The following is a 21708-nucleotide window of genomic DNA, read 5'->3' as shown; positions in this document are numbered from 1 at the left end:
TAATTCTCATTCACTGTGTTGAGTAAATATATGATCTGAGTAGAGGAAAATAGCATAGCATGTAAAGCATTTTGAATGATATCAACAACATGTGCATTAAAAATTCAAGATCAGCTCTCTTTTTGGTTTTCATAAGTTCCTCAAAGACAAACTGTTGCCAAGAGCTCCAGACGACATTATCGCATGATTTTCTGGATTGTGTTGCTATTGGTTGCATCTGTTAAAAGCTGCCACTCTTCTACACTCAATGGCAGCAATAAAGCGAGAGGACTGCTTTGAAGACTCTTTTGGAGCTGTTTTTTCCCCCCATTTTAACCATATCAATAAACAGATAATGGATATGCCCAAAGAATAATAATTGACTGTGCTTAAACGCTTTTCTCATCAGAAAGGGAAATAAAGAAAAAAATGCTGTCATGAATAATAGTATATACAGCAAAGTCTCACTCCATATAAAATTAAAAGATAGCACAAAAACGGAAACAATCAAATGAATAATATTTGAAAGAAGCTGTTCCCAGTTACTATATAGTTAGTGTCGATCATCGATTGTTTGCATGTCCCTCATTGCTTGAAAGGAAAGATATGTCTTTTAGCACCGAAGACATGAACACCAAGAAAATGTACCTGTTCTGAGTAAAGAAGTTTAAGTGCCAGAGACAGGAAATAAAGAGAAGGGGGAGGAAGATGAATGGTTTGACAGGCTTGAGGCTTAGTGGACATATAAGCAGTAGGCTGGTAGCAATAACCGGAGATCTTTCATTAGATGAGACACCTCAAGGCACTTTCTATAGAGATGAAACTATTCACCTGAATGTGGTTCTAAATGGAAACAATAAGAATGTAAAATCACTACTAAGGCACAACATGCATGCATTACTGATGCATTCCGACAATGAACTGCATTTGAAGCCAACCAAAAATGCAAGTGTAGCACTGTGATTACTCTCATCATCCTTTGAAGTGCTTCAGCTTGTCAATCATGTGTTTGATTGGAAGCGTCTCTGAAGAAATGAAATAGCTGTTGAGCCTCACAGTTGCTAATCTGGCTATAAGATTTGTATTTCAGCCAGTTAGGTCTGCCTGTGTCATGAAGAAACCTTATCTATCAAAACTATTAAAAAGAAAAGAAAAACTAAACTTTAGGTTCTCATCATTTCATGAGACTGAGTTCTTACCATTGTTCTAAATATTTGCAGAACAGAAGCAAAATCAGAACAATAGTTCTTGAGATGATGAGAGGGTTTTTTAAAAAGTCATTTGCTACAAAACTCAAATAGTAGGTTTTGTAATTCTCTGAAAAAAACAAGTAGCTCTCTATCTATAATGATGTTAACAAATTCATTTGTTAATAAAGCAACTTCAAATTAATAAAGGAGTTAACTTACCTTTCAATTATGTACCCATAGGGGTTCCAATGAGAGAGACTTCTCATTGCGAGTGTGAGCAGCAGAATTCCCAGGGGGAGGCGCGTGAACAGTAATTGGAAGAACCCACTCACTTTTGTCTCTTCCCTCTATCAGAAGCGGGTGCTCATATCTGAAGTCCAGGGCATTCAAAGTGTTTTAGGACAGGTGATGAGAATTCTCAATTGTTGAAATAGCATAGTCAGGTACAATTAAAATCTCTTGCAGTAAAGCACACTTCAAATTGACAAAGAACACCAAAAGGCTAGCATTAATTGTGAAAACCTTTAATTTCCAATAAATTGATATCAAACTTGTCACCTCAACTCACACCCACGAGAAAATCAAATATATACAAGAATTTTTTTTCTATAATCTATTATTGTTTCATCATTTAAATAACTATTTTACAAAGAAAACTACAATAATCTTTCACACTTCCATATCATATAGTCTCTTTTTATAGGTACTGCAGCACTGCCACATCATATAATCTTTGTGCATCATGTACTTCATATCTAGATTGAAAGAAAGCAAGATAGTAACAATCTATTATAACATGGGAATCTTCACACCACTCTAATCATCTGGATTGAAAGAAAGGAAGATGGGAACAATGCTATTTAAGGGCGTACCTGGTCCAATCCACATTCTTCGGAGTGGTAAAAAATTCAAACCGAAGTGACCATTGCACAGATACATGGGGAGTTGAAAAGGACATGGGCCCATCCATGGGAATGGAGAAAAGAAAGCTTGTTTGCACCAAATCCGCAACAACCTCATAATGATCACTTTGAACCTGGAAATATTGTTCCAACAAACATGACACCAAACAAAATCATTAAGTCACCTACCAGTATTGAGATAAGTTTGCAACATAAACAACTTTTGTCTAGCCCAAATTCATTAAACTCTTTCAGTTATTCCAGTAAGCATTTTAAATTAGTAGCTTTATGCATCTGGGCATTTTAATGTCAATGTAAGAAGTATGGTTACAACATAAACTGATGAATGACAGACATGATTGAATGGAAAGAACACTAGCAAGGGAAAAAAGAAGAAGAAGAAGAAAAAGAAACAAAGAAAAGGTAACTATTCTGTAATTTGTGTGCCAACAAAAAGATTTAAATGGCAAGCACACAAGTATCAAGATCATCAAAATAAAGTGTTGTGTAAAAGGGAGAGAGAGAAAAAATGGGTTGCATCAAACATAAGGTTTTGCTGAGTATAATAGAATTAAACCTGCTGTCAAATCAAGCCGAGCTAAATAAGTTGTTCACACTCAGCCAGCCCTACACATTTAGAAAATGTCCAGACTCGACTTGAGCTTGAATTGAGCTTAGCTAAGTGTTTTCAGACTCAGGTCAGCCATAGATTCGCCAAACTAAAGCTTGTCTCGTTGGAAGCTCAGCTCAGCATATTTCATCAGAAACTTGAGCATAAGCTGAAACACAACACCTTACATATATTCTCGAAACTTACACATCTCACTGAAGTTTTAGGTATACAATTTTGATGGACTCGAGATTTAGAGATAGAAACTTGATTTAGAACCCTAATCTGAGCAAAAATATCCATGAAAAACAAAATATTAAAAGAAGAGTGGCAAATACCCGCCACAAATCTCACACAAACAAAAGATAGGTGGAAGAAAACAAGATAGAAGGCAAAACTAGAATCCCTGCATGATGAAATCTAGAATTTTCTCCCAAAAAGCAAAAAGGGAAGACAAAAGAGTGGCAATCCAAAGATAAAATGATAGATCAACGCAAGATGAAAAAAGACTGGACAAGCTATATATCTAAGCTTGAACTCAGATCACTTCATCAAAAAATGAAATTTCCAAGCCAAGCCGAGAGATTCGTGAAGGCTCTGTTCTTTGCTAGCAGCCGCAAATAGAGTAGATTTCCAAGAATGAGATAATAATGAAATTTGAATATCTGACAAACACTCCATCTATCTGCAACACAAGACTATATACCAATCTTCATCTTCATATGCAAATGGATATAGCAAACACAATTCATACAGCCCATACTGACTTGGACAAAGAAGTAATCAAGTCTAATCTATGCCTTTAACAAAGGCACAACACCTGATCCATTCATACAATCAATATCTTCAATTTTAAAAACTAATAAGAAATAAATAATACCTTTGTAATCGTGGGAGAATTCCTCCGAGAAGGATGGACAAATTGCCGACCTATAGTCTCTGAAGTCTCTAATGTTATCGAAACCTAGAATAAAAATCCTTTTATGAACCATCAATAACATTAAGCAAATCGGTATTTGTCGTAGTTGATTGTTCTACTGTCTATGAAATCGCCATTACCTCAAGACATCTCCTAGCTCCTTCGTGAAAGAAAGTAAGAGTTCCCCCGATCTGTTACCAAAACAGGTTGTAGAAAATTGGAAAAATAACCAAAAAAATGAGAGAGAGAGAGAGAGAGAGAGAGAGAGGCATAAGACATTTGTATAAAACTGAAAGAGGACTGGACTGATGGGCCCCACTCTGCAGATTCATGCAGTGGGACCCACAGAGATGCATGGCACACTCACTGTGCAGAGAAAAGACCTTCACAGAGGTCCTTAGCATTCTCAAACTGAAATTACCATGTCACTGAAGTAATAAGTTGAGTCAGAGTTTTTTGGAGAAAATCTAAGAAGAACTTCATCATCTAGCCTGATATTGTAAGACCTTCCTCGAATAAAGCCTTCTGCTGCGGAAAATGTTTGCATCAAATTAGTTTACTGGGACTTATAACACATGGAATTCAATTGATCCAAAATATATGAAAAGTGTGTGAATATATTTGAAGCAGAAGAAAGTGCGGTAATTTACATGCTAAAGGTTCAACAGTTTCTGATCTCGGTGAGGAGGATAGTGTTGTTTCATCATCTGCAGAAAGGGGCTTTAGAAGCTTCCGCTGATGGCTTGGGGAGACAATGGCAGCCAGCTTCTGCGGTGACAAAACATCTGTTTGCAAAACTAAGTGTCATTCAGAAAAGCTGCTATTCTGACTAACAACATATAATATTTTAATGACATCATAAATTATCACAGGTTTATTATACTGCAGTTGGGAACTGAAATCATCCATTATCGCAATTATGAACTGCCAAACATATATAGGGTTTGCACACAAAGAGAGTTACTAAGAGGGCTGACTCACCAGTACTTGAATCATGTAAAACCTCAGCCACTGACAACCGAGGAAGTGGAACATTTAAAGATAAGCTTGTACGCTCTCCTTCAAGATATGGAACATCCTTAGTTAAAGACCTTGCAGAAGATGATTGCAAGGATAGTGCACTTCCAAAGGTTCTCTGCACATGTTCTTTCATGGGATTGTAGGAGGAAACAGATGAGATCTCATCCCTCGAGCTTTCATAGCCTTCCTCAATGCCATCATATATATCGTTAGCTCTGACCTATAAGGAAGTAATTCTACTTTATATTAAAATCTAAACTAATGGGTTAATTTTCTGGCTAATTTACTATTCCAAAACTCTCTTTTTTTTTTTTTTTTTTTTTTTTTTTTTCAGTATTCCAAAGCTCTTAAATGGAAAACATTTCTTGAAAGAACAGGATGTATGATGACTTTATGCAAAACGAGTAAAAAAGTACCATTAACAGCCTACCCAATCAGAGTCTCCATTCATTTCTTTCCAGAATATATCTGTTTGGATGGTTGTAGAAGGAACAATCCCTGAAAATATTGACAATACAAGAATACTTCTCAGGTAGTCATTTTAAAACTTTTTGGCTTAATAAGATTTGAGTACACCAATTTTTACATAATAATCAACACTAGTACGTCAATGTGATTTAAATGTAATGTGAATTCTAAAAATTCGTAAACTACATGGAATATTCCAAACACTACTATTCAAAATTTTCCTTCAAGGAGATTCTAGAGCTTGACTTAATAATTCTCGAAGCCCTATGGGACACAGTGGTTGAGAAAGTCGAGCGGAGATTGGCGGGATGGAAAATGATGTATTCGTCTAAAGGTGGTAGGATTACGTTGATTAAAAGTACTTTACCTAACCTACCAACTTATTTTTTATCCTTGTTCTCTATACCTGCAAGTGTGGTGGTTCGAATTGAGAAACTCCAACGTGATTTCTTGTGGAGTGGAGTGGATGAGTTCAAGTTTCACCTAGTCAAGTGAGAGAAGGTATGCCGCCCCATTTCTAATGGTGGTTTGGGCATTAGAAATATGAGGATCTTTAATCGAGCGTTACTTGGCAAGTGGCTGTGGAGATATCATTAGGAACCAAAAGCCATGTGGAAATTGGTGATTGAGAGCAAATATGGAGGTTTATGGGGGGGGATGGTGCACTAAAGAAGTAAAGGGGGGGGTGTATGGAATGGGTTTGTGGAAACACATTCGAAAGGGATGGGAGGTCTTGATTCGACACACTAGACTTCATTTGGGTGAGGGCTCTAGGATTAAATTCAGGAGAGATACTTGGTGCGGTAATAGTACTCTACAAGAGATATTCCCTTCACTGTTCAATATTGCTAGTGCTAAAGATGTATCAATGGCGGAAGTCATGGAGATATATGGGGGGCAAATCCGTTGGAACATCATCTTTAGTAGGCTGGCACAAGACTAAAAAATGAGTAGCTTTGCAGATTTTTCTAGCCTTTTGTACTCCATAAAACCGAGCTTTCAGCAGGAAGACTTAATGTGGTGGATACCCAATGGTAAAGGGGTATTCTCAGTTTGCTCTTTTTATAAGGCTCTCACACAAGAACCCAAAACTCAATTTCTGTGGAGAAGGCTTTGGAGACATAAGGCGCCTCCCAAAGCAACTTTTTTTGTGTAGACAGCCTCGTTGGGAAAGATTTTCACAACCGACAACTTGAGGAAATAAAGGGTAATCATTGTAGATTGATATTGCATATGTAGAGAAGGGGGAGAGTCTGTAAACCATCTCCTACTACATTGTGAGACAGCTCAAATATTATGGAATGAGGTGTTTAGTAGATTAGACTTGTCTTGGGTTATGCTGTAGACACTGGTGGCAATGTTGGCCAGCTAGACAAATCTAAGAAGCCTGCAACAGATTAAAGTTGTCTAGCAGAGGATCCCTATATGCATTATGTGGTGTTTATGGCAGGAACGTAATGACAGGACATTTGAAGACAAGGAGAGATCGCAAGAGGAGTTGAAAGATTTATTCTTTAGAACACTTTATACTTGGGCCATTCCTGTTGACTTCGATGGCATGGACCTACATGATTTTCTTGTCTATAATGCACCTACGTAGCTTAGGGCATGCCTTTGTTTTTACTGTTTAGAATTTTGTATATGGCTCTGCCTATTCTTTGATCAATAAAATTTGTTTACTTATCAAAACAAATAATAATTCTCGAGCCTGTATTTGAACAATAGGACTCCAATTTATACTTTGCAGTAAATGGAACTTGAAATATAACTCACCATCGCTTTGACCTTCTTCCATGAGCAAGCCACTAGTTTTTTGAGTAGCCCATACTTGCAATGGAATACGAGCTTCCTGTATTGATTAAAATATCCAAAAATTTTAAATCCAGCAGCTTATACTAAATCAATATATTGAAAGAGACACCGAAAAAGAAAAAAAAAAATCAGCTTCTTGAACTTAGCAACTTGGCACCATGTAATAAATTGTATTTTCAACAGACAGCAGATATCATATACCCTGTGACAATGCAATGATCTAATGCCAAAATAAATTAATTAAGCCAAATCAATAGAGGCATTGCAGCAATCACTAAACAAAGTTGAATGAAACCAACCAGTTCGGTACGATCTTTTACTGATTCTCTATTAGAGTGGCCATTTTCCAGTATCAGCCACTGTCCAGAAAATGTACTTTTGACGTAGTAAAAGTAGCGAACGGTGGCACCCTTGTATGAAGGTGGTATAATGGTTGGCAATACAGTTCGCACCACATCTGCAAATAGCATTGAATGTTTCACAAGATCAATTGGCCCGTGTCAATACGATAAAATGGGAAACTGTAGACGCCAATTAATTGATTAAAGAGACGAGAATGAAAAAAAAATCCGAATAAGCTATTCGAGACTCCACAAAACGCCCTATTGTATTACACAATCAAATAAAAGAAAAAGGTAACATAAACTAAAAACGAGCTTACATGATTTAGTGGCCCCAGAGGATACGATTTGATTCGAAACCATTGCCGGTACCGTGCAGTCCATAAATACATATTCACCTAAATACGATCACTTCTTGAGCTTAAATTCTAATAAATAAATAAAATATCAAGCAATTTGCGATTGCGAACCTCTTCTTTGCTTGGATCCAGGCAAAGGCTTCTGAGTGGCGAACCACTGTGAGTCGAGCTTCTGGACGCCTTTGATCTCAAAACTAAGGCGCTCGAGCAAGAGGGAGATGGAGAGATCGTCGGTGGCATGGGGGTTGGAGATCTGGACGGAGACGATAATGGGATCGCCGGGCCTGTACACTTCTTTGTCGGCTTGGAGCTTCAGAGTGGGCTGGATTTCGGAATTGGAGGAAGCGTCGGCCGCGTTGGAACCCCCGCCGCTCCCGAAGAAGGAAAACCTACGCGACGACATTGCCTCCTTTTCTTTCGTATGTTTTGATAATTCACTTGTGGTGGTTTTTGAAACAGAGCATGGAAATGAAATTAACTAAGCAGAAAGACGATCGGGAACCATGACGACGGAGGATCTGATCTAGATCACAGAGGAAAATGCTTTGCGGCAATACTCGTCGACTTCGTCCTTCTTCTTTGTCTTTCTTCTTCAGCCTCGTCTCGGAATCACGGGCACATTCCAACGCTCGAGGGGCCTTTAGGTGAGATCCAATCATTTCGATTTGGTAAGCTCTCCTTCAAAATAAATAAATAAATTTCAAAACAATAGATAAAATAAAATATTAATTTATTAATTTTTAAGATGTTCAAGCATTAATATTCCTTTTTTGAGAAAAGTTCAGATCACATAGAGAAAAAATATCTTTTTAAAATATGGATCTTATTTCGAAATTTATATATCTTAAAATTATTAAAAATTATACATATTATCTTTATATCACACTATATATAATTTTTTTTCTTTTTTTTCTTTTACAAAATATATAATATATGACTAAATGAATAGAATAATTCAATTAATTCAAAAGAATAAAACTAACAAATATTTTAATTTTTTTTAAAAATAAAAATAAGTGTGGTATGTCGGGATGATAAATAGTAAAACTCTAAATTTTTTTTTTACTTTTCAAAATTTTTTATTTTATTATTCTACTCATCATTCATACACTATATATTTGATAAGAAAAAAAAATAAAAAAATTATCTATAATATGCAGCGTAAAAATGATTAGTATAGTTTTTCATTGTATTACTCAAATAAAATTTATTTATTTCCTTCGTGATTATTGTTGGGAGTCTTGGGACAATTATATATTGGTCGCGTGTAAGTTTATTGTTGTAAATTGTTTTTATTCTTTTGAAATATATATATATATATATATATATATATGTTGTCAAGTAATTACAAATGTAGGGCAATAAATTTAGAAAAATTATTTACATCAGCATGTAGCCGTAGCACACTTAATGTACTGAGTTAAAAAAAAAATCATGTGAGGTGTACTACGGCTACAGGCTGATGTATAGTCATTCTCATAAATTTATGGATTTAATTTGAGAAAAATTATTTATAAGTCTTATTTTTTACACACTTAATATATTTCTGACGTGTAAACTTTTTACATCAGTTATACTAAAAAGTAGTTAGTATTTTTAAGTTATAATGGTACTAAAAATAATTAATATTTTAATTATTTTTTGAAGTTATAATAGATTCCACTAAAAATGGTATTTATGTGTAACAAAATTCTGTTCATTTTAACCAGATTGGTAGTAAATTATTTGAGTTTCATGAAATTTGTAATTATAACGATAAAATGGTCACATGAAAATCGAAATATGACATTTTTTTTGTCAAATATGTGGTATCAATTCTTATTGACTTACGCGTGTAATATGAATCACATGAAGAATTCGTCAATCCACTATTATTCTAAAATTTCTAATGTATTCAAAGTCAAATTCAATCCAAAAGTTTCAATTGTATCTATAATTCAAAAGATATATACTCACTTTAGAATTTCAGACAATTTGGACTTGAAACTATGAAAATTAATACATCAACCATCAAATTTAAAAAAAAAACAATATCAAATTATTAAAAAATGAAACTTTGCACCCTTTATTAAGATCTAACTATCAATTATGTAACTTATTTTTACTTATTTTAATAGCTATAATTTTTTTATAACTATATTTTAAATTGATGATATTTCTGTAAAACGATATTATTTTTATAAGTTATTTTACAAAAATTTCCATCATTTAAAAAAATTGTGTGAAAAATTGTAAAAAATACTTGTTTGTGTATCATTTTCTTAATTTGAATTATAATGTAAACTATTGTAAAGTGTCAATTTTTTTATAACTTGATAGTATAATATGCTTTATTTGATAGTTTTAACAACAAAGTCTACAGTTTAACATCATTTCTAGGATGCAAAGCAAGTGTATTTTTTTCCCTAATTTAAAACTTTTAATAACGTATTAATCTTGGATAATTTAAACATATTTTAATTACCATTTTTTTTTTAAGAAAACTGATGTCTCGTTTAGTTATATAGATGAAATGAGATGGATGTTGAATATAATATTATTAAAATATAATCTTTTAATATAATTTTTATTTTGAGATTTTAAAAAAATTAATTATTATTATTATTATTTTTATTTATTATTTAAAATTTTGAGATCATTTTAGCCTGAATGAGATATCCTGGAAAGAGGTATATACTCGTATTTTGTGTGTAGAAGGCCCAATTCTTATCAGGACAGCGAAAGTGTGAGAAGGCAGCTAGCAGAGCTTCAAGGCTTAAAGATGGCGTGTATATCAAGTCCCGCGTCATCCTCGTTACCGTTTATTCTTCCAACTGAGTTGCTTCCGAGTCGTTCACTGAAACCCACTTCGCTTTCTTGGACATCTTCCTTTCCCAAGCTCGGCATTTTCTCCAATTGCGTTGCAGTCCCACCTAACCCCATACTCAAAAAGGTAAATGCAACTTTCGCCAATCTCTCATTTTCCACATTTTAGATGATTTTTTTCATCCTTTTACTTACCAAGAGCCCATTTAGATGACCTATTTCTTGGTTTTTCTTGAATATTGTAAATTGTTGAAAACCCAATTCGCAGTAGCAGATGTTGGTTTGTGGGGTTGGGTGTGTATGTACATGAACTGAACTTCTTTTGGCTCACAACCCAATTAATTCTTTTGACGAACAAACCCCTTTGGTAGCAGAAAATAAATCTTGAACCTTTACTCCATCTTAGTCGTTTTTAAGCTTTGTAGTAGTTGATAAACAAACAAGTTTGGACGGGTACAAGTAGAATAGTTATTGCCTGAGTAACAAACCCAATTTTATTCTGTGTGGCAAACAAATGTTGTGTGTTGTGTGTTGAATTTAGAAGGGGAAGCTGCTATTATGCAGATTGGATTCCCAGAAGAAAATTCTGATTGATGCGGTTTTGGTGTTTGCTGAAATTGAGACATTGAATGCCCCATTTATTTATAATGAAAAGTGAATGATCTGAGAAAATGGATTATGAATGGAAATTATATACTTTGTCGTATCCTTCTCAGTTTTGTACTTCCAAGGAAGTTTTTTGCTGTACGACATGGAATGGTAGTGATAAGTAGTGAAAGAAACTGCAGGTGAGAGTTCTGTTTGTTGTACAGGATGAATTGAAAAAAATTTTAAGATAAGGAGCGCATTCAAAATGATGAAGAACATGCCGCAATGTTGTATTGAGAGTTAGAAAAGTTTTCGTACTTGAATGCGAGCTTAGCATTAAGAACAAGGCTCAAAGAACTTACCATTCTATTTTAGAATGAACTTTTATGGTGAAGTTTCCCCAGAGAAGCTCATTCTGTCTATTGATATTTTTGAGAAAGAGCCATTCTAACTTTTAAGGTTTGAAGAAGAAATTTTCATTTCAGGTTGTGTTCATTTTGGCCTTCACTTTTTCTTCTTTAGTCTAACTTATTTTGGGATATACCACTTTGTATTATTCTTCCATTTAGAGGACCATGATTTGATTGCATGCTGAGACAAGAACTTGTCTTGTAGGTATTTCCTTTACTGCTCCCAAATATACTTTGTGATTTTTTCCCGTTTATATTTATTTTTTTACAATCATTTTCTATCTGGATTCTGGAAGCAATTTTGTTAAGTATAAATTCCTATTCCAGTTTATTTTTTTCTCAGGTTAAATATGAACCCAAAAACACTTTGAACGGGTCATCTAATTGAAAAGGGCATACCCTATCAATGTTTTATTTAGGCAGACTGCAATGTTGAACTTTATCATGAGCTATGATATCTACCCGATTGCATCTTTAGAAGCCATTCTTTCTTATAGTTTGGTTAATTTGGACTTAGAAGTTGAATTGATAAGAAATCTATTAACTCGCTTTTGTCTGTCTGTAGGGCTCTTTCATTCAAGCTGCCTGGACCCGGAGATCTCGAAGTGAGGCTGCTAAAAGACCAAATAAGAAATCATGGAAACAAAGGACAGATATGTACATGAGACCATTTTTACTAAATGTTTTCTTTTCAAAGCGATTTGTCCATGCGAAAGTTATGCACCGGGCCACCAGCAAAGTGATATCTGTTGCCACCACGAATTCCAGGGACCTGAGGTTTACGTTACCATCACTCACCGATCACAATGCCTGTCGAGTTATTGGGAAGCTAATTGCAGAGAGGTCGAAGGAAGCTGATGTATTTGCAATGTCTTATGAGCCCAGAAAAAACGAGAGAATTGAGGGTAAGCTCGGGATTGTTATCGACACCATTAGGGAAAATGGGATTATGTTTGTTTAATTTCCCTTTGCTTAGAGAGGTTTTAGATGCTTTAACTTTTCTGTGCGAGTGAAATAGAAACTTGGGGTGGGGAGGACATCCCCTTATTCTGTAAGGTACTGTTGCATTTAACTCTCTCATTTATATTCGAATCTTTGAAGATTGCGAGAGAATGGTATTGGAAAGTCATTATGCTTATTCTCTTTATTTATGTTTAGATGGCAGCCTACAAAAAATAGCTTCCATTCCTTCTAACTCTTTATGTTCCATGAAAGTCTTCTTGCCCTTCATCCCTCTGGTTGGGTGTTCTCAGTACATACTTCCAGCATATTTGAATATAATCCGTGGAAAATGCTAAAGAATGATTAATCCCGCCTTTGAAATTGCTAAATAAACAGTAAAGTAACTTCCAATATACAATTGGCCCACAAAACTGTGCAGACCAATCCTCAGAAACTTTGGACTCCTTTTTAATGCGTGATTCAAACAAAGGAGAAAAGAAGAGATAATCGTTAGAGACTCAAAAAAGGATCCTTATTGCTATTACAATTATTATTTGATGGCATTACAGAGAAATATAATCAAAAGAGAAGAAAAATGGAGGTATACACTCAATAGCATAAAATACAACCTTCTATATTTAGAAAAAAAAAATGGGAGAGATATATCATCCTTCGCAGAGTACAAGGATACGCAGTCAAAATACAGAACCTGAAGGAAGAATAACGATATGGTAAGTAATCAGCAAGCTGCACATTCAGAAGTACAATTTTAAAATTCACTTCGTCATCGAATTGAAAATTCACGAGCACGGCAGTGCTCCATGGACTTTGAACTTGGCCCCGTTTAGATGTTGAGTTGAGTTGAAATGAATTGAGTTCTTTATGAATTATAATGAGTTGAGATAGTGAAGTGAGTTTTGTAAGACTCATCTAAGATGAGTTTATGTATTTATGGAAATTTGAAAAAAGTTATAGGTCCCGCATGTAAAGATGTGTTGAGTTGAAAAAGGTTGTTGGTCTCATGTGTAAAGAGGTTTTGAGTTGAGATGAGTTTAATGATTTGAAACTTGAGTGTTTGGATGTAAATTCAGTTTAAAATTAAACTGAATTGAGTTGATCTTAGTTCAGTCTAAGTTCCAGACGGGACCGTGTGTCCGTGCATGGCTGTGATCAGGTCGTTTCTCATACATTGTGCAAAGAGTCCATTAAAGAGACATATTGCTTTTTCCAGCTTGGTATAAAAAAGGTCACACTAAAATATTCATCACTACTCTTCACCAGATTTTTAAAAAGCGAGGCAACTTAAAGTTAAACACACTGCTGAATCTGCTTTGGTGCACAGAACTGTGGGAATAAAAAAGACATGGAAGAGGAAAGAAAGTCTTGACTTAAGGTTGATAAGAAATTTTTTTTTCTCCCGATCTACCTAGAAGAAGAAAAACCATAATCAGAGTGGACGGCTCAGAATGTATTCTTTATCATTGATTATCTAAAAATAGCCTTCAAAACTACGATTGACTTCTAATTTCAGTGGCATATCTCAGATAATTGGTATCAAAATGGAATATGAAACCAATGAACAGGGGCAGAACCAAGAATTTCATTTTTTTGGGGGAGAGTGAGTTTTATAGGTGTTTTCTTATTAAAAAAAACCCTTAAAAATTTGATCTTTTTATGATATTTCAAAAGTGTAGGTCTGCCTCTGTTAACGAGGCACAAAACGAACCAAATTCTCTCTTTGAGGTGACCATAAAATTACAAAGCAGCACTATGTTATCAAATACACGTATAGGAATCTTAAGTTTTACCTCAATAGATACGATACTTGAATATCAGGTGGATATGTAGTGCTCAGTCAGCCTGCAAACACCACAACATCAATATGAGAAAAATGTACACCGAAATCGACTGTATGTTGGTGTTCCATTAATGCAAAAAAGAAGATAGAACTTCAAACTTATTTTTATGCAGTTCATGTAGTGGTGAACCGCAATGACAGACAGAGTGCAGTGGCTTGGTCAGAATGCTAAGTATAAAATTTGAAAAATAAACAAATAGAACTTGGAGAAAGATGTGGTTCATGAATTTTGTCTCTTGGAAGTACCGAAATATGATACCCTAGGGGTTGACTCAAGTGGTAAAGGCCTTGGTCTTGGTGGCATGCTCCCTTTAGGTCTAAGATTCAAATCCTCTTGGGTGCAAACAATTTTTAGGGACTATTGGACTGGGGTACTTCCCCTTGAATTTAACCGAGGTGCATTGGCGATAAACTCTTTGCCTAGACTTGTGCACCCCTGGGATTAGTCGGGACTACGTTCTTGGACACCCGGTGCCAATAAAAACAAGTACTGAAATATCCAACTTATTTGTTGAGCATACACCATCCAGTTGCACTTACTTGTTGAGCATTACACTATCCAGTTGCATAGTTCACAACTTCATGAGTGACAAATGATTGAAAATTGCAACTTTATTGCAAGACTGGTGATAACCCCAAATTCTTATAATGCATTGGTGTTCCAACCTCCAACCCAATCGAACAGCTGTCCACAATATCTTCTCAATTAGATAAGTTAGAGATCATAATTGTTCTTGATAAAATCCTATTTCTCTTATTTTCTAAATTCTATGAAATGTGAAAATTATCAACCATTGATCTTTTATGCAAACTTCAATATAAAAAAATATAAGCTTCCTTTAAAGCTAAATTCGCCTCATATTGGCCATTCATTTCCATAATATCTTTACAAAGGCACACTGATGTGATTATTGAGACAATACAACTCCATCCATTCAACATCATTTAACTCTCTTTCCAGATATTCCGTCTTCCAAAACAGAGACCATGTTGATTAAATTTCCACCAAGCACAACAATGGTGCTTTACCTTCTCATTTTTTGAGGTAAATACAGCTTTCACAGACTCAAAAACCTCTTCAACTGGCCTTCCAGCATCAATCTGGGGATGAAAGCACAAAATCAGTAATAGGATAAATGTTCAATAAAATTTACCCACAAATTATAAATACTGAAGTTAGAAAATAAAGAAAAACTTACCTGTCGAACTTTTCTCCTTGACTTGTAATGCTCAATCACAGGGAGACTAGACTCCGAGAAAACCTTAAAGCGCTTCCTTATTGTTTCAATGTTATCATCTTCCCTTCCCTTCATTACACATAAAAAGAATAGGAATGGAAAAAATATATCTTTATTAAGAGAGGAAGGACGTTAACCCAGAGAGAGAGAGAGAGAGAAATTGCCAAACCTGGTTTCTATTCAAAACACGCCTCTCCATCTCTTCCTCAGAACAATCGAAAAATAGGACAAAAGCTGGCTCAATTTTTGTCTGCATAACCATCAGATATTACAGCACTTAAAAAGAAGGCATGAAATATTAGCTTCTTGTAAATATAAACTACATGGTCTATTCAGAGACAACTACTCCAAACAGACAGATACAAATAGCAAAATCCAATAAAGAAAAGAAAAGAGAGTGCAAAGAACTTACAATATCCTCAAATGCTGCTCGATTTTCCTCGTTACGAGGAAAACCATCAATAAGAAATCTGTCATTACCACTTTCTGTCATTGCGCGCTGGAGAAGCTTAATAGTAACCTCGGAGGGAACGATCTTTCCTTCTTTCATCATGTTCTGAATCATAGTGCTGTAGACCAGCCGCGCAAAAATAACAAATCATTTCCTGACAATAATTCTCAGTAGTGTACAACTTTTGAAGGTAAATAGATCACACCATATAACTACATGCCTAGACTGATGCTAACTATAAAGGTTTCTGTATCTTCCTTTACATGTGATGTTAATCTGCTAAACATAAAGTTGTTCATTTGATGGTGAGTCAAGGGACAACAAATCTAATGTTGATAGTTTAAACTTTAAACAGGTAGTAATTAGTATAAATTGTACCCATTTTCAGAACCAGAGCTGATTTCTGCTCGGAGAAGATCACCAGCACTGAGATGGGTATAACCGAAGTGTTGAACAATATTCGCACATTGGGTACCTTTTCCACTACCTGGGCCACCTGGCCAGTCAAAAGAATCAAGAAATCAACTTAGAAAGGTCTGCAAGAATTTTGTTGAATAGATGGAAGAAAGACCACTGGCTGAGATATTAGTATCGAAACCAAATGGACAAAAGTAACAAATATAATATAAAACAAAATATCCAAGCTAGCACATTATTTTAAAGGAACTAAAACCTTGCCCCTGTGGTTGTTGCTGCCTTTTATCCATTAGCATTATTTTAGGACCCATTGGCAGTAGGAAATGAGGACAACACCTGTTTACTTGTTTCAATAGAGTTTTATTTTACTTATAAAAAAAAAAAATGGAGGACAAAATAATTAAGGTTTGGATAAAACAAGAGGGTTTCACATATCTAATTGATCTAACAATTGACTAATCAATCTTCACCAACCATGAGGCTGAGAATTATTGTCATTATAAAAGTCTAAATCTTAGCATAATGGTTATTTGTAGTTATCATAATAATCTAAAAAATTTCTAAATTCTCAAAAATTAAACATGATAAAATAATTCTTTCAAAAGGTGGGAAACCCAGTTCTCACTCCCCTTTTCTGGCCAACAAAAGCAATGGTTCCCACTGCAAACAAGGCAGGTATACAAGAGGCATGCCTCCAAGTTCAAAAACCATCTCAAAGTGGACAACATGTGAAGGAGAGGCACTTCATGATACCAAAGCAAATATATTTGTAGATGTAATTATAAAAACACGACAAAGTCTGGCTCGAACGGCAGTTCTTCCTTCCATAAAAAGGGTGAAGGGTGAGGTCCTAAGTTCATCTAAGGAACGATTTAAATATAATAATGGTTTTCTTTGAGTGTGATTAACTGTATGGAAGATCAATAAGTAAATACGAGCAAGGTGCTGACCTAGAACAAAAACAACTGTAGGCTTCTTCTCAGATACGCTTCTGTTAGCCTCCTGCGGCCAAATAAACTTGTTATGTGATATTTATGTGATATCAGTAAAACCATATACACCCCAATACTAAAATAAGATTATATATACCTTGTTTGCAGCCTCGCCAACGATTCCCATGAACACCAACGTCTAATTTATTTTGAATATGCTATCTGCATTAAACCAGTGCTACAATCAAATAAACAAATACACAAATGTAACAATATCTATTTTCTTTTACCGTAATACTGTTATAAATGTCACAATCAACTACAATTATTCTCTATCCTCTTTTGCATTGCGCACGTATGTGCAGATAAATACGTCCATACCTACAAATATTCCTGTGCATGTCTCTACCTTCACTATGCATGTACGTGCATACATGCATGTTTGTATCATCAAATTGTTTCGAAGTATGATCAAGAAAAATACAACTAATAAAAAAAATACCCAATTATAAGTGTCTTCTTTTCTAAATACATAAAAAATAAAAATAAAAAAATTACTTTTAGCTTATATATCGGGGGTGTGTGCAAGTAGGTGTTAGCGTACTAACGAGTTTATCAGCGTTTTGTAACCTTCTCGCTTCTCGGCTATTTGAAGAACAGTTCCTCTTTGGAACAGACTGGGTATTGTAGTCCGTTTAACACCCACCAATCCAAACACGTCACGTTAGCGCATTACACGTTAAAGAAATGAGATCAGTTACAGGGGATTGTTACGGAGAAATCAAAGTGTTAAAGCCTACGAATTTCATCTGCTGTTTTTCCCTTCACTCATCTGGTAGCAGGAGAGGACTGATGGGTAGGGATTACCTTTCGCGTGTGTCGCGTTTCCTTTCCAATTTGGCAAAGTCTCATGGGTGGCCTACGTGTCAAGACACCATTGGAGGATATTATTTGGCCCGTAACACTTCCTGCTAGAAGATTTTCTCTTTAAGAATTGAACGTCCAATCGAAATGCAAGAGAAAAATGCACACAAACAAATAAATTAACGGATTTTCTCCGATCCAATTTAAAAAATATACATGTTAATAGTAAAAAGAAAACATCTTTGATCCACACGTTTCCTGCATGAACTTAGATCTTCCAATTTATCAAAAAGAATGAATTCAGATCATTCCATTCAAAACAAGCACTCTTCCAAATCTCCACAGATCCACCATTCATAATGCTCCAGTTTTTAGCAACCAGTAGTAAGTCAACTTTGAAAAAAATTTCAAAGTTCCATTTCTTTTCGCCCAGTTTCCTCGGAAACCAAACGGGAGATAAATCAAAGATCCAAGCAGAAACACAAAATCATCATAGAAAACACAAGATCAAAAACTCAACCAAAAGTAAGCGCCTACGAATAAACTCGACATTGCAGAGTTCAAGCAGATCAAAAGGGAAGACATTCAGATCCTTACCCTTTGAGAGGGAGAGAAAGAGAGATCTGAGACTGAGATAGTGGAAGAGTACGGGAAAACAGAGGAAAACGGGGATGCGAGGAAGGCTCGCGGAGCATCCTCAATATACGGTGTCGGTACCTGTTGGAGCGAGAGTTTTGTTCGCCGCGGGAAGGACAGGTTGGGAATTTTATAAGGGAAATGCTATATCTCCCGCTTGGAGCTCCCGCTGGAGATTAGTGTATTTTTTATGTGTTTTTTTTTTTAAATTATTTTTTATATAGATTTTTTTAATAATTTTAAATATTTTAAAAAATAAAAAAATTTAAAATATTATTAAAAATTACTTTCTTAATCACGAAGTAAAATAAAAAATCATAAACAAATATTTTTTTATTTTACTTCGTGATTAAGAAAGTATATTTTAATGATTTTTTTTTTACTTTCTAATTAAGGAAGTATTTTTAATGATGTTCTAAATTTATTTTATTTTTTTAAAAATATTTTTTATAATTTTTTTATTTTACTTCATGATTAAGAAAGTATTTTTTAATATATATTTTTTTACTTTCTGATTAAGAAAATATTTTCTGAATGATGTTTTAAATTTATTTTATTTTTTTAAAACATTTTAAAATAATAAAAAATCTATATAAAAAATTACTTAAACAAAATATATGTAAAATAACACTACACCCCAGCGGGAGCTTCCAGCGGGGGCTGTAGCATCACCCATTTTATAATGTGAAAGCACATATATTCCGTAATCGGTAATTCCAACGGACAAACGTCCCAGACTCCCATGTCTTTTTCATTCAATTTTTTATATTAATAATTTTATATAATTAAAAAATTATTTACTGATTTATAAATATGTATTTAAAACTCTTTTAAAATTAATATTAAAAAGTTATCCAGCACTACATGCACCTCTAGTATTTTATTATTATTATTATTATTTTGTTTAAAAATTTGAAAAAATTAAAATGATTAGATAAAAAAAATAAAAATTATTTATATTTAAGTGATATTTGAAAAATAAATTATGATATGAGATGACATATTCTCAACTCATCTCACTTTCCAAATATAGACTTAGAGTTTTTGACGGTATTCTAGAATCTTCACACTTACACTATAATTATTTAGGTTACGTTTAGATATTAAAATGATATCAGATGATCTGTGAATAATAGTAAATAAATAATTAATAATAATAAGTAATAAACTATTTATAAATAATAGTGAAGTAATCTGAGACTTCACTTACCAAATACAGCTTAAGGCATCTGCTAGAAAATTGCCTTCATCATAATTATGTGAAATCTCATTTCCCACTTTCTTATAGAGTATCATACATCTGATGCGGAGTCTATGTTACAAAGAATCCCAATCTTCATGTTGAAATGCTAAATTCCTAAGGAACCAGAATTTAATTCCCTTTTGATAAAAAGTGGAATATGACTGTTATCTCTCTAATAAACGGTGGAAGTTGGTCTACTTTGGAATCTGAGACACCATGCAAGGGGACCATAGGTTTCAAGTGAAACAGTTGCCCAAGTTAATGTTCTTTTGCAGAAAGACAAAATAAAAAATGTTTATGCGCACTAGTTATTATAGTTTTAGGTTGGGGTGTAAAATTATTCAGAAAATCAAAAATTCAGCCCGAACTGGCTCAAACTGGCAGAATCAGTCCGGTTTTAGACAGGTCCGATCTAGGATCGGTTTTCTTAGTTCCAAATTGGCTAATACCAGTTCGGTTTCGATTTTAAATGTTTTAGGATTGGACCGATTCACTATATTATATATTTTAAATTAATTTTTTAATATATATTTTATATTATATATAAGATAATTTTATTATAATTTATAACATAAAATTTTAATCTTAAACATGAAAATTTATATGATCATATGCTTTAAACATAAAATATATATATTAATAACATTCTATGGTCTAATAAATTCTCAACATATTCATTTTGATAAATACATAATATATTAGTATATTAATTACATTTCACTTTAATTAATTAGTATACATTAGTATACTAATGTATATTAGCATATCAATTACATTTTATGCCCTAGTACTAATACTAGTAAAATCAGAAAACCAAATCAAACTGATAAAACTAGAGGTACCGGTTTAGGAGGGTAACTGGTGCATAATCAGTTTTCGAAAATATAAAACTGGTGCATACCGATTCGATCCTAAATTTTATCCAAAATCGAATCGAACCAGACCGGTTACACCCCTAGTTTTAAGCCTGCTTTGTTTTGTTTTTATAGATATTTCATCTAATTATTATAACTTTCTCGAAATTTCAAACAAAATAAAAAAAAATAATTCAACTTTTTAAATATTAAAAAATAATATTATAATAATATTTTATTCAACTTTTATCTCATATCATCTCATCTCTTACACTTCAACCCCCAAACTATTAAATCCTATACATAAATGTTCAAGTATGACCATTAAAATTGATGAAAAATACATGACATGGCATAATCTTGACTGCTGTATGTTCTACAGATAATATAAATTCGTATTTTGTTTTTAGTCTAATTTTAATAGTTTAGAATATAAAATGCAATTTATATATATATATATATTTTTTTTGTTTTTCAACCAAAATCTAGATGAATATATTCTACTAGCATTAATATATGTCAACTTTTAATATTTGCAGCATCAAAACTGAACAAGTAAATGCAACTTGACTTCATTCAATTGCATAAGGACTTTTTTTTTTTTTTTTGAAATAAAATTGCATAAGGACTTGGATTAAGTATGAAGACTGTCTAAACATAGACAGTGGATCCTCAAAAATTAATGAGAATTGTTATTCTATCTCTATCACATGGCATGTATTGGCATTAAGATTTGAGAACAGTTTTAGAGGGAGGGAATATTTGTGAATTTTTGCTTTCTTTTCAGCTTTTTAGAATATAATTAGGTGTTTTTTTGTATACTTCCGTATATATGAGCTTTGCCTAGTTTCATTCGATCAATCTTATCAA

General features: G+C 33.8%; 3 protein-coding genes across 11 annotated transcripts; 1 reads left to right on the top strand and 2 right to left on the bottom strand.

Annotated features, from left to right (window-relative positions):
- Positions 1 to 397: 397 nt before the first annotated feature.
- Positions 398 to 8250, bottom strand: LOC108989724. Its single transcript, XM_018963448.1, has 13 exons — positions 7712 to 8250; positions 7562 to 7639; positions 7200 to 7357; positions 6862 to 6937; positions 5051 to 5118; positions 4582 to 4840; positions 4251 to 4385; positions 4022 to 4128; positions 3741 to 3791; positions 3562 to 3645; positions 2042 to 2205; positions 1389 to 1539; positions 398 to 1083 (listed from the first exon to the last, which is right to left on the bottom strand). Exons 1-12 carry the CDS (start codon positions 8001 to 8003, stop codon positions 1392 to 1394), a joined length of 1620 nt encoding a protein of 539 aa, XP_018818993.1. The 5' UTR covers positions 8004 to 8250; the 3' UTR covers positions 398 to 1083; positions 1389 to 1391.
- A 2032-nt stretch (positions 8251 to 10282) lies between these two features.
- LOC108989709 (50S ribosomal protein L18) lies at positions 10283 to 12554 on the top strand. The gene is made up of 2 exons (XM_018963429.2): positions 10283 to 10532; positions 11969 to 12554. The coding sequence occupies exons 1-2, from the start codon at positions 10362 to 10364 to the stop codon at positions 12362 to 12364; spliced, it is 567 nt and encodes a 188-aa protein (XP_018818974.1). The 5' UTR covers positions 10283 to 10361; the 3' UTR covers positions 12365 to 12554.
- A 306-nt stretch (positions 12555 to 12860) lies between these two features.
- On the bottom strand, positions 12861 to 18859 carry LOC108989674 (UMP-CMP kinase 3-like). 9 transcript variants are annotated; one of them, XR_004801481.1, is made up of 12 exons: positions 18703 to 18859; positions 17850 to 18209; positions 17399 to 17463; positions 17260 to 17311; positions 16271 to 16388; positions 15854 to 16010; positions 15611 to 15691; positions 15403 to 15510; positions 15233 to 15304; positions 14744 to 14888; positions 14154 to 14205; positions 12861 to 13054 (listed from the first exon to the last, which is right to left on the bottom strand). XR_004801481.1 is itself a non-coding variant. In XM_035689926.1 (11 exons), the coding sequence occupies exons 3-10, from the start codon at positions 17426 to 17428 to the stop codon at positions 14197 to 14199; spliced, it is 627 nt and encodes a 208-aa protein (XP_035545819.1). In that variant the 5' UTR covers positions 17429 to 17463; positions 17850 to 18209; positions 18703 to 18859; the 3' UTR covers positions 12861 to 13054; positions 14154 to 14196. The 9 variants fall into 9 exon arrangements, 8 of the variants coding, with proteins under 8 accessions (XP_035545819.1, XP_018818917.1, XP_018818933.1 ...); XM_035689926.1 differs by lacking the exon at positions 14744 to 14888; XM_018963372.2 differs by lacking the exons at positions 12861 to 13054; positions 14154 to 14205; positions 14744 to 14888 and having other exon boundaries at positions 15038 to 15304; positions 17850 to 17918; positions 18109 to 18209.
- Between the last annotated feature and the right edge of the window lie 2849 nt (positions 18860 to 21708).

This window comes from Juglans regia, chromosome 5 (genome assembly GCF_001411555.2).
Source record: "Juglans regia cultivar Chandler chromosome 5, Walnut 2.0, whole genome shotgun sequence".
Taxonomy (NCBI): Eukaryota; Viridiplantae; Streptophyta; class Magnoliopsida; order Fagales; family Juglandaceae; genus Juglans; species Juglans regia.
Note: the sequence above shows the minus strand (reverse complement) of the source record. Positions and strands in the feature narration are given on the sequence as shown.

Bases quoted from the DNA above. Each gene is read 5' to 3' on its own strand.
- LOC108989724 (XM_018963448.1), bottom strand. From the start codon at position 8,003: ATGTCGTCGCGTAGGTTTTCCTTCTTCGGGAGCGGCGGGGGTTCCAAC. The intron at 7,358-7,561 runs GTAAGCTCGTTT...TGCTATTTGCAG, and splicing joins CTCTGGGGCCACTAAATCAT to ATGTGGTGCGAACTGTATTG. The intron at 1,540-2,041 runs GTACGCCCTTAA...CCTGGACTTCAG, and splicing joins AAGAATGTGGATTGGACCAG to ATATGAGCACCCGCTTCTGA.
- LOC108989709 (XM_018963429.2), top strand. From the start codon at position 10,362: ATGGCGTGTATATCAAGTCCCGCGTCATCCTCGTTACCGTTTATTCTT. The intron at 10,533-11,968 runs GTAAATGCAACT...GTCTGTCTGTAG, and splicing joins CTAACCCCATACTCAAAAAG to GGCTCTTTCATTCAAGCTGC.
- LOC108989674 (XM_035689924.1), bottom strand. From the start codon at position 17,428: ATGGGAATCGTTGGCGAGGCTGCAAACAAG. The intron at 16,389-17,259 runs GTCAGCACCTTG...TTGACTGGCCAG, and splicing joins TACAGTTGTTTTTGTTCTAG to GTGGCCCAGGTAGTGGAAAA. The intron at 15,692-15,853 runs GTAAGTTCTTTG...ATGGTTATGCAG, and splicing joins GAGCAGCATTTGAGGATATT to ACAAAAATTGAGCCAGCTTT.